This window comes from Pipistrellus kuhlii, unplaced genomic scaffold (assembly GCF_014108245.1).
Source record: "Pipistrellus kuhlii isolate mPipKuh1 unplaced genomic scaffold, mPipKuh1.p scaffold_m20_p_12, whole genome shotgun sequence".
NCBI lineage: Eukaryota > Metazoa > Chordata > Mammalia > Chiroptera > Vespertilionidae > Pipistrellus > Pipistrellus kuhlii.
In genome coordinates this window covers 35,365,801-35,377,386 of record NW_023425427.1, presented here as the reverse complement: position 1 = coordinate 35,377,386, position 11,586 = coordinate 35,365,801, and the positions used below count along the sequence as shown (strand labels likewise).

Genomic DNA, 11,586 nt, shown 5'->3' with positions numbered 1-11,586 from the left:
TGTTTCTAACTCTATCCCTCTCTCTTCCTCTCTGTAAAAAATCAATAAAATATATATTTTTTTAAAAAAAAGGTCTAATATTGATTCATTCACACCAGATGGCTATTGTGTGGCTGTTATCATTTTTTTATTTGACAAATTAAGGGGAAAGAGGTCAGTGTCCCTGTCTAAACAGTCAGGTATTGCATGTTTTAAAAATTCTTACGGCACACCAGCTGAAAATCGTTGACAGGATCTAAGCTTTAAAAAGCACCCACATTAAGTTCTGGAAAGCCCATCAGCAGAGGACTGGGGTGTCCAGGGCTCGTTTTAAATACAAGAATTTCTGTTAAAAAGCCCATCCCAGGTCCGATGCCTCATGGACCCTGTCTCTGCATGTTGGTGGTAACTGCTAGCAGGTGGTGCCCCAGTCAGAGTTCTCTGAAAATCCAGGTGTTGGGGGCTCAGGGTTGGCCTAAGAAGTATGGCCAACCATTTCTCCATGATCCCCTTCTCCAGGGGGTTCTCACTGACCCATTACCAAGAAGGCTAATCTTCCACAATGCTCTGGCACTTTCCCTCCCCCCACTCTCCCAATCAACAGAACTTCTACACACACCTTCCAACCCCTTGCTGAGAGTTCAAGTGGGCTGCTCTCCTGCCACATGAAGGCTCTGAGCCCAAAAGAAAAGAAGAATGTGATTCTCAAGAAACAGAAGTGGCTATAATTATTACATGATGAGAAAAAAGTAAAGTCTCAGCCTGTTCACATACTTGACCCCTCTAATTCCTAGAAGCCCAGAAGATGGTAAAGGGCTTGATGGGGCTGGTGGCCACTGACTTGAAGCTCATGTGTGTGGGTGGTCAATGCTACAGGTTGAAGCAAGGGTTAGGCATGAGGCCTGGATTTCCCACCCGATTCCCTACAACTGCTCAGTTTCTCATTAATCCTACATAATCAAGCATGTAACAGTGCCTTTTACTTGACAATCCTATTAGACCAGGAATCCCTAAAGTATGATCTGCAGATAAGAGTGCTACATGCAATACCTTTTCTTGAAGGGGGGTGGGGTAGGATGGGGAAAGCAGGATATGGAAAGTCCCATAGTCAAGTCAGCTTAAAAACTGGGTTAACCAACAACACCTTCAGCTGCCTGTACTTCTCAGAACCATGCTAATGTACATAGTAACTCTCCACATCTTGGCTGCAGACTGCAATGTCGTCTACACTTCTATTGCGCCCTTCACAGGAAAAGCATCCCATGATGCTCATGCACCATGGAACATGCTCGGGAAGTGCAACAGTGGCCCGAATGGGCTCTAAATTGGAGGTGTGCACAGTGCTCTGACTCCTAATCCTGCTGCTGGCCCTGAAAGCGGACTAAGGTGCAGGAGCCCAAGGCAAACGTATGCAGCACTATAGGCAGGCCTCCCTGTCGAGATTACCTCCATCTGTGGTACCTCCTTCCCCACACCTCTGCCATGTCACAAATAAGTCACTTGTGTGTGTTCTTTCTTTGAGGGAAAATGCAGAAGGGATGCCTGAACTTTATTGATCTTGGAATGGATAGGAAATCACAAGAGTTGTACCTGAAATTCTTAATATAACTAAGCATACATGCGTGCACCCAGAGACAGGTGCACATACACACACACACACACCATACATGCATGCACCCAGAGACAGGTGCATACACACACACACACCATATAAAACATAAAAAAACAAAATAGTGCAAATTACTGGAAAATAAGAGAAATGATTAACTTTTGCCCAGTGTTCATATCAACCTTAGCCTTCTGGATACAAAGATCTTGCCTTTGTCAGGCATCATTTGTTGAAATGAATTAATTCATCCTAGCCTGCCCAATTCTATACCATAATGCTGGAAGATTTTGGATGGTGAAAGATTGTGGTGGGCTGGCAGTATTGTGGGACATCCTTTCAAGAATATTCAGGGAATTAGTTAATGAAACCTATCATGGACAACTGTTGTTTCTGCCTTCCCAAGTGTCTGGTCTCTTCTTTGTAGAAAGCATTCAGCTTTTGCTTTTGGAACTGCCTCTTAATCCACACAATTTGGGTGAGGCTGACATCACTACCACTCCAGGGCTGAGAACAGAACCCACAATCTGGTCCATCAAAGCATGGAGTCAGCAGAGGGAGACACAATTCTGGGAATTAGAATTTTTTAAGTATTGGGTAACGGGAACCTGCCCAGTAAGGTTGCTGGGAGAATAAAATATTAGCAAATGCCTGCTGGAGAGGGAAGAGAACACTAAGGAAAGCAGAGCTGAAAAGTGGAGTTTTCTGATGACAATGCAATTCTTTACATTGTACTGGTAGACTACGTTATAGTCTGATGCTGCTGCAGTTCCTATTTGAATTGGTACACACAATAGCTCTGGGATCTGACAGCCCTGAGGTAGTCCTGCCTTTTCACTTGCCCGACTGGATGGTTCCCGTTGGAACACAGTGAACTGTTCGGAGAGATGTCTGCAGACCCTCTTTTTACTTCAGTAACATTTGGCATGGGCAGTTGATACCCAAAATGCATGCAGAGCTATATCTTGTCTCTGGTCTTCTTTTAATTTTTTTAAATTAAATTATTATTATTATTATTGTTATCATTATTATTTTAGGGAGAGAGGAAAGGAGAAAGGGAAAGAAACATCCATTTATTGTTCCACTTATTTATGTATTCACTAGCTGATTCTCATATGTGTCCCGATAAGGGATCGAACTTGCAACCTTGGGGTATCGGGATGAAACTCGACCAGTTTAGCTACCCAGCTAGAGCTTGTCTCAGATCTCGCTGAGTATACACAAGTCCAGAGGTAAAGATAAACCCTGCAACTGAATGCTAGCATTAACCTGTTAGGAGACTGCTTTGAATCCCACCAGGGACTGAACAGCTAAAAAAAGAATCCATAACCATTACGTTAATCAATCCTCTCAATACCGGGGTAGGCAGCAGATACTTCACAGCTTGCAGATGAGGAGACACATCTCTGGTGGAGGGCCTGCTCAGTGACAGCATCTGCTGACACAGCGAGGGTTCCAACACAGGTCTCATTCCTGACCCTTTGCTACTTCCTCAGTGCTCCACTAAAACTCAACAAACCAAAAGCTTTCCTCATAAATGATTGCTCTTTTAAAAAAGCAAAGCTTTCAGAAACAGCTTTTAAGATCATAGCCACGCCAAACTTAAAAAGATGAGCCCAGTCCATACCATCCTAGGTTAACAGGAAAGAGAACTAAGAAACAACTGGGTGGTGAGAGCTAGGCAGGGGAGGCACCTAGGGTGATGAGAACGTGGTGGGGCTACCTCGGCAACTGCTTTGAGGCTGACAAGGTGGCTTCGTGAGGGGAGCACACCACAGCTTTACTCTCGAGGCCTCCTATGGCAGGATTATTAAACCACACATGTTAAAACGCAGCCCTATCCCAAAGTTCCGAGATGCTTTTTTATAACTTTGCCTTTTAAATTGCTTGACCGCAACTCATTTAACAGATGATTAACTATGATTCCTTGGCAATCATGGGGGCTTGGAAATGCTATGAAGAAAAAAAGCCTCAGCCCTAACTGGTTTGGCTCAATGGATAGAGCGTCGGCCTGCTGACTCAAGGGTCCCAGGTTCGATTCTGGGCAAGAGCATGTACCTTGGTTGCAGGCATGTACCCAGTAGGAAGTGTGCAGGAGGCAGCTGATTGATGTTTCTCATCGATGTTTCTAACTCTCTATCCCTCTCTTTTCCTCTCCGTTAAAAATCAATGAAATATATTTTTTAAAAAAGAAAAAAAGTCTCTATTGTTTTTAATATTCTAACAAGGTGAGAATTGTTTTTAATATTCTAACAAGGTGAGAATTGTTTCATTTTGAGAATATTTTACAATGTTTGCTCTTTTCCTTGCATAATTTGGAACGAGTGTTGCTTTCCCTATGTCTGTTTTTTGAAAACATTTTCACTGGTTTTTCAAAAGTTTACAGATCTCAGGCACGATGGCTTTAATTGCCTAACAGATAAAATAGCAGAGGTCGGAACTATGCGAGAAGGTCCGGGAACCAAGTGCACTCAGCACTCAAAATAGCCCGAGGTCAGCTGTCGTGACCCCGATACTGGATCTCCACATGTAGCAAGCCAGGCACCATTTCAAAATATAAGGTCCCCACGAATATCTTTCCTTAAAGACCAGGAAGGGCTTCCGAATGCCTGACCACTCCCAGCTGCAGCAGGAAGAGGCAGCCATCTCTACCATTTTCCTTCCTTGGAAACACCCTCACTCCTAAAGCAGAGACAAGTTGCCAAAGGACCTCAAGAGCCCAGTGGCAGTCCCACTCTCAAGGTTCTGGCAATAGAGTATTCACAGACTGGACACGTGAAGCTGTCATGTGTATTATTGTTGGGCTGGTTCATTTTCTTTTCTTTTTTTTTTCTTTTTTTAATATATTTTATTGATTTTGTACAGAGAGGAAGGGAGAGAGATAGTTAGAAACATCGATGAGAGAGAGTCATCGATCAGTTGCCTCTTGCACACCCCCTACTGGGGATATGCCCGCAACCAAGGTACATGCCCTTGACCGGAATCGAACCCGGGTCCCTTCAGTCCCCAAGCCGACGCTCTATCCATTGAGCTAAACCGGTCCCGGCAGGGCTGGTTCATTTTCCTTCGTCTTTAATTTGGCCTCTGATTTCTAGAAAGTCACCTGCTTGCATCCATTTGAATACACAGTTCCTAAATCGTAGCAGAAAGTGTTAAAATCAATCTGAATATTTTGAGATGTAAAGATATTTAGGGGGTTAGGATTCAGGTGGAAACACAGAAATAAAGAGGGCCCGGAGAACTCAGAGAAAACATCTCAACGTTTAAAAAAGTTATCCAATGCAACCAACCTTCCTGCCACCCCAAATAAACCTGTAAGAATAGGGGAGGGGTAGAAGAGGCAAGAGGGCATTTTCCCGATTTCTCTGACCATCACCTACATCTCCCCCGATTCCACAGAGGACACCCAAGAGTGGAGAAGTGAATTATTGAAGGCTGACACAGCTGGTTAGGAGCTGAGCTGGGGCGAAAAGCAAGCTGAGCCTCACTTACTCCCAAGATGCCCATCACCTTCCCTGCAGGCCCCACAGAGAGGTCTCAGCAGAGCAGGGGGCACACCCAGAGCCACTAACATCAGGACCAGGAGGAGGAGTAAACCCTGCCCGGGCCCATCAACAGGTGCTGCCAGAGGCGCCTGCCTCAGGCGTGGTGTCAGTCTCTCTCATAGGTATGGGCCAAATGTGACAGAGCATTAAAGCAGTCTCCAACCCAGGCAGCACCTGACAAAATGAGTTTTTATTTGCTTGTAAGTAAAGGAGTGATGCCAAACATTGATCAACTGTCCCACTCAAATGGCTTCTTAGAGGTAGCCCACCAGGACCACGCAAAGACCTGGCAGCTACTGGCACTCCCTTGAACTGTTCGTCATTTCCAAACACGGGCCAGAGTTCTCTGCACAAGGACACTCTAAGCCCAGGTCACTACTTCTCATCCACTCTGGAGCCAGATAAGGAATAATGGAAACCCAGGCTGAGCACACAGCTGTCGTACTGCTTTCCACTCATCACAGACTGGCTAACATTGCCCATGGGCACCTCTACAGCTCTCCAGCTAAGAACCAGCAGGGAAACTCAATGGAATTGCACATTCTAATCCCCTGACCATGACCAAGGCCCCCAACAAATCCACTTCTTCACCCTGCCTTGGTCCCCGCATCCCACCCAGGTGAATCCCTTGGGCACAGCCAACATTGGTAATTTAGTTCCTTGCTGTCTCCTTTTCTCCATGTGCCTTTGGTTTTACCCGCTTCTTCAAGCCTCCTCCAATTCATCCTGCCTAAATCCTTCACTGCCCTTTGCACCCTCCACTCTTCCCCTCAGTCGCCTTTGGCCTCTCCTGGGAGCCTCCCAACACCAACGACCTAATGGAAAGTGGCCACCTCCTGGTCTCCAGGTGCAGAGGGACTGAGAGAACAGGGTCACGCTGCAACTCAAGTTTTGAGGTTTTTTTGGTTGGATCTGCAATCGGTGATGTCCTTCACCACTTTTTATCAGAAAAGATAAAAAACAAAACAAAACAAAACCACATGAGGCTTAGCTGCCTTATGACGGTAATTTGGATTTCCACAGAGTCTCCTGTTGCTCTTTCCCCATCAGCATGGCATGTTGCAATATCCTCGCTCCCTCCACCCCTTATCAACTGTCTTGATGAATATGGCAACATAATCATGATGATGGAGGGGGGCTAGCTGGTGTTTACACAGAACGTAGTTGAAAGGTGTCAAAAAGCAAAGCAGGGCCTCTGTAAATGACAGGAAGGTAAAGGCAATGATTCTCCCATGACCTCAGTAAGGTTATGCTTAAAAACAAAACAAAACAAACAAACAAACCAACAAAAAAAACATTATCACTGGTCTCATTGAAGGTCTATCTCAGAGTGGTCTATCTCTGACAAGGGAGCAGATAAGCCAAGGCAGAAAACCAAGCCCCAAATGCTGGAATCTCTCATCAAACTACCCCAAGGTAGCTGGACCAATCAGGAGCTAAGCTAAGAACAAGGCTGAGGCCACAGGAGCTGATTGTCACTAAGATGTAACAATTATGGGATGGCTTCTTCCCAAGAGTGGTGCTGCTTCTCTTGGGCATTTGAGAAAAGGGCTGGGAGCAGGCTGTTTAAATATTAAATGTGTCCTCTTTTGCGGCTATACCACCACCACTACTGCCAGATATTGCCACTCCAAAAGCAGCTGTGCCAGATGAAAGGCTGGAAACCAACAGACACTTCTGTGTTTACCGCAGACAGGGGTACACGCTCCTTCTACTGCTTGCAATGGACTGCCTGGAGTCCTTATGACACCCTAAATTGGCCAACAGTATCATTGCCACAGCTTCTTCTATGGAGGAAGGCTCTGGAGGAGTATTTGGCATGCAGCCCCTTAGTTTTGTATCCAAACACTGGAAGATCTGGGTTCAAATATCAGCAGCACTAAATAGGACTTCAGCATGTGTAGTATGCAAATTATCAGATGGTGGACAGATTCCCATCCCCTGGCCAGTCAGACACTAATCTAGGTATGCTATGACCGGATGACCTGAAGATAGGAAGGTTATCCAGAGGGTACTGTGATATGAATCATTTAAAAGGAATGTTTTTCTCAGCCTGTACAAGAGGAAGTTAGATTCAAAGCATGTGAAGGATCTGATGCAACAGGAGGGTTTGAGGCACCGTTGCTGGCTTGAAGACTGGGCGAACCAAGTTATGAGAAAAGGGCACAGTCTCCGTAAGTTGAGAGTTGGCGTCAACCAGCCAGAAAAGAGGACCTCAAGTCTGACAACCTGAATTTTGCCAGCTGAGTGACCTGGAAGCACATTCTTTCCCAGAGCCCAGCACTGGCTGATACCTTGACATCAGCCGTGAGACCCTAAGCAGAGAAACCTCCAGGACCGCCAATCTCCAGAACTGTGAGATGATAAATGGGTTATTGTTTTAAGCTGCTAAGTTTGCGGTGTGCAGCAACAGAAACGAATACGGCATGGAAAGCTCTCAGCAAGTAGAGTGCACAGGTCAAAATGGTCTGGCCTTCCTCAATGTTAGCCTCCGTCTCCACATCCTCCCACACCTCAGTCGTAACAGCAGGCTTGCTCACTAAAAAATAAAAAGGTGCCAAGAGGATTAGGGAGGCAAAGACTTTTCATATTTTCAAAGCCCACCCCAGGACGGGAATACCACTTGGAATCCTAAAAGAATTAGATCTTCCCCCTTCTTCCAACCCCAATGCAATAGCCGCCACCGTGAGTGTTCCTACACATTCGTGCTGAGGAGGCCTTCACCTGGCCCCCTTCTCAAAACTGCATTCACTGCAAGCAACCTGGAGGGATGAAGTCATGTCCACACCTGAACAAGAGCAAGGAGCAGAGTCCCCATGCATGCGTGTGCCTTGCCTGTGATGCAACCCACTGCGTGAATGGCATCTTCCTGGGCACCCCCTCGCCCCCGTCACCATGTGGGACTTGGGAAACAGGAGGAACCAATTCAAACATGAAGTCATGCTGCTTGCTGTGCTCTGAGTGACAGTTCTCTGACTCTGAGTGAGGACTCTCATGTATTCTGCTAGCACCCATGAAACATTAATAATCTAACTTCCTAGCTTATACGTGAGGCAAAATTCCAGACTCTGACATTATTACACTTAGATCTTTAAGCCAGGTGGTCTAATGTCTTAACATTATTAATTTCAAATGAACAAAATATCATTTTTGAATATTCTTGCGGAGAGAATAAATTCTACATTATAGTTATTATGAGAATAAAATAAGAAAATGTATAGCACACGTGAGATAGAGAAAATATCCAAAAACTTTAATTGAACCCCTTCCTTCCTCCCACCCTCACCCCCAGGCACTCATCCCCACACACACAATGAACCAGACAGGGAGCAGAATCTGTATCCAAGACAGCAGAGTCCATTCTGAAGATGAGGGATGAAATGGTCTCATATACCTTTTTTTTTTTTTTTCCCCCTGAAACTTGCATAACACTGCATTACTCATAGAGTTTCCACTGTGGTTGTCTCAATTAATCCCTACACAGAAACCAAGTTTCAAAGAGGTCAGTCCTTGCAGAAAGGACAGTAACAGATGCCACCGGCTTGGAAAATGGCCACACGACAGGAGCCCAGGGGTGCGGGCTGAGGAAGCACTGTTGACATGGAGCTGTGACGATGGTCTAGCAGCGTGACTGTGTCCTGAAGGTCTGTTCTTTGTCCAGGCAATCAAAGGGAGCATATCATGACAGGCCTCCTGAGGAATGGCAATACCACTGGAGAAATGGCTGGAAACCACATGATATAAATATGTCTTTAATTTGCATTTCTGATTGTTTTTAAATGGAAAATGAAGAAAGGCCTTAATATCCAAGGCTATCCTGCCCTGTTTGGACTTAGTCCCTCTGGCTCCTTGGCAGCTTCTGCTTGTCTGTAGGCGTTGGGGCCTTTTATCCTGTGACAGTATCACTTGAGGGTCTTGCTAAGGTTGGAGAAGCCAATGCCAACACAGGTCATCAGCACTTTATCCCCGCCCTTGCGTTCTTCACCACATGGCTTGGTTTCGATTTTAAACATAATCTGGAAAAAGCTCTTCAAATGCCGCAAAAATTCTATCCTAAAATATAAAAAAGGGAAAGAATGAAAGAGAAATTTGATTTTTTTTAAATAAATTTTTATTGATTTCAAAGAGGAAGGGAGAGAAAGAGAGAAATATATCAATGATGAAAGATAACCATTGATTGGCTGTCTCCTGCACGCCCCCCAGTTGGGATTGAGCCTGCAACCCGGGCCTGTGCCCTGAAAGGGAATCAACCAGAATCAAACTATGACTTCCTGGTTAATAGGTTGGTGTTCAACCACTGAGCCATACCAGTCAGGCAGAATTTAATTTTTTTTAAAGTTCTCCTCCACCTAGAACCCAAACTTTTGATTTCAGATCAAGGGGAATGACCAAAATTAAGCAATTCTCATCAAGTTGATTAAATAATATTCCTCTATAGCCTACCAGTTTCCAAAGAGGATTTGTGTGTGTGTGTGGTGTATAGAAATGCACACAATACAAGCAGATGGCTTAAAGAAATAATGTTAGAAGTTAGTACACAACAGATAAGTCCTGTCCTGCACCCGTGTTACAGTGGACATAAATGTGACATTAATCTCTGAATGGCTCCTGCAAAGAAAGAAACACATTCTGTCACGATTCACAGCGTCATGCAGTAAAACCAAGGAGAAGTGACTATTGCTGATGCCAAAACAGAGACATGTCTCTTCATTCCTCAACCTCGACAGCCCCCTTCCACTCCGTTAACAAATATGCCTACAATGCGTCAGGCACTGTTCTTCATACAGATGATGCAGTCAACTAAAAATTTATTCTCACATGAAGTTTTCAACCTAATGGAGCAGACAAGGCAAGTTAAATATTCTTGAAAAGGGAAATTTTAAATAACAAACAAGGCAGATGAGGAGGAAATGTGGGTATAACAATATCTATGTGTATACGGAAGGAGGCAATATTAAATAAGGTGGCCAGGAAAGTGCTCACAGTAAATATGGCAAGAAGTCTCATGAGGCTGCTTCTTGTCATCTCCCTTAAGACAGAGCTATGGCTTCACCCCAAGAGTACCTTGGGAACAGCAATTCTGTGGCAGGACCACGGTGTGAGTATGTAGGCTTCTGCTGGTCTAGCCTATAAGACTCACCTGGAGAACTCATTAAACATACAGGTTCCTGAAGGCTCTGATCCACTGGCAACTGATGGGGAAGGCATGTCCATGTAGAAGAGTCCAGAATCACAGGCACACATAGAGTCCCCCTTCCCACCCTTTTCCAGGCCCTGACTTTCCAGAGCAGAAGAGCCAGAAAGCTATTATTCACAAGCACTCCTGGTGATTTCTACCAGGAAAGCTTGAAAACCATTGGTTTAGTTAGGAACAGATGGTCTATATGCCTGTAATAAAGTATTCCAGCAATCTTGCGCTGTGCTCCCTGCCAATCAAACCATCCAAACTCTCTACCCCAGCCAGATGGTTCTCAGCACTGACTGTACCCGGAATCACCTGAGGCACTTTCAAAATACTGATCCTGATACGCAGATCAATGGAATGGATTTGAGAGTCAAGAAATAAACCATTTACATTCAACTGATTTTCAAAAAGGGGCCAAGATAATTCAACAAGAAAAGAATAACCTACTCAATGAATGGTGCTGGAACAACTTCACATAGGCCCTCTCTTAACATCATACACAAAAAATAACTCAATACTGACCCAAGATCTGCATTTAAGAGCAAAAACTATGAACCTCATAGAAGAAAACAGAAGTAAATCTTCATGATCTTGGGCTAGGTGGTGGTTTATTAGACACAACATGAAAAGCAGAATGATAAAAGAAAAAATGAATAAATTGGATTTCATAAAAATTAAAACCTTTTGTGGACACTATCAAGAGAGTGAAAATACAATCCCCAGGGAGAAAATATTTTAAATCATATATCTGTTAGGAGTCTAGTATATAGAATATGTAAAGAATTCTTACAACTCAATAATAAAAATCCAATAACCCAACTTAAAAATGGGCAAAGGATATACAAAGACATTTTTCTAAAGAAGATATACATATAATCAATAAACACACAAAAACATGTTCAACATCATTAGTCATTAGGGAATTGGAAATCAAAACCACTATGAGATATCATTTCACGCCCAATAAAATGGTTACAGTAAAAAAGAGATAATAACCAATGAGTGGGTCAGATAAAAAATGGTCATCACTGTGGAAAAGTCTGGCAGTTCCTCAAAATGTTAAAACAAGGAGTTATCATGTGATCCAAGAATTCTACTTTTAGGTATATACAGAAGAGAAATGAAAAAATGCACCCCCACAAAAATTTGTACACAAATGTTCAAAAGAGCATTATTTATAACTGTAAAAAAGTAGAAACAACTCAAATGCCCATTAACTGATGAATGGACAAACAAAATGTGATATACCCATTCAATGGAATACTATTCAG

The 11,586-nt window shown here is 43.9% G+C and overlaps 1 protein-coding gene across 8 annotated transcripts in view; it reads right to left on the bottom strand.

The window, feature by feature from the left end:
• Window positions 1-8,544: 8,544 nt before the first annotated feature.
• The window catches only part of RCL1 (RNA terminal phosphate cyclase like 1), a 57,288-nt gene continuing 54,246 nt past the window's right edge, over window positions 8,545-11,586 (bottom strand). For 5 of the 8 annotated variants that reach the window (XM_036433964.2, XM_036433961.2, XM_045580176.1 and 2 more), the window contains one exon: window positions 8,545-9,183. In XM_036433964.2, the coding sequence (XP_036289857.1) occupies window positions 9,136-9,183 (48 nt within the window). In that variant the 3' untranslated portion in view covers window positions 8,545-9,135. Of the gene's footprint in view, window positions 9,184-9,379; window positions 9,739-10,876; window positions 10,926-11,586 lie in introns of those variants that run through there. The other 3 variants (XM_036433962.2, XM_045580175.1, XM_045580174.1) reach the window with 3 other exon arrangements.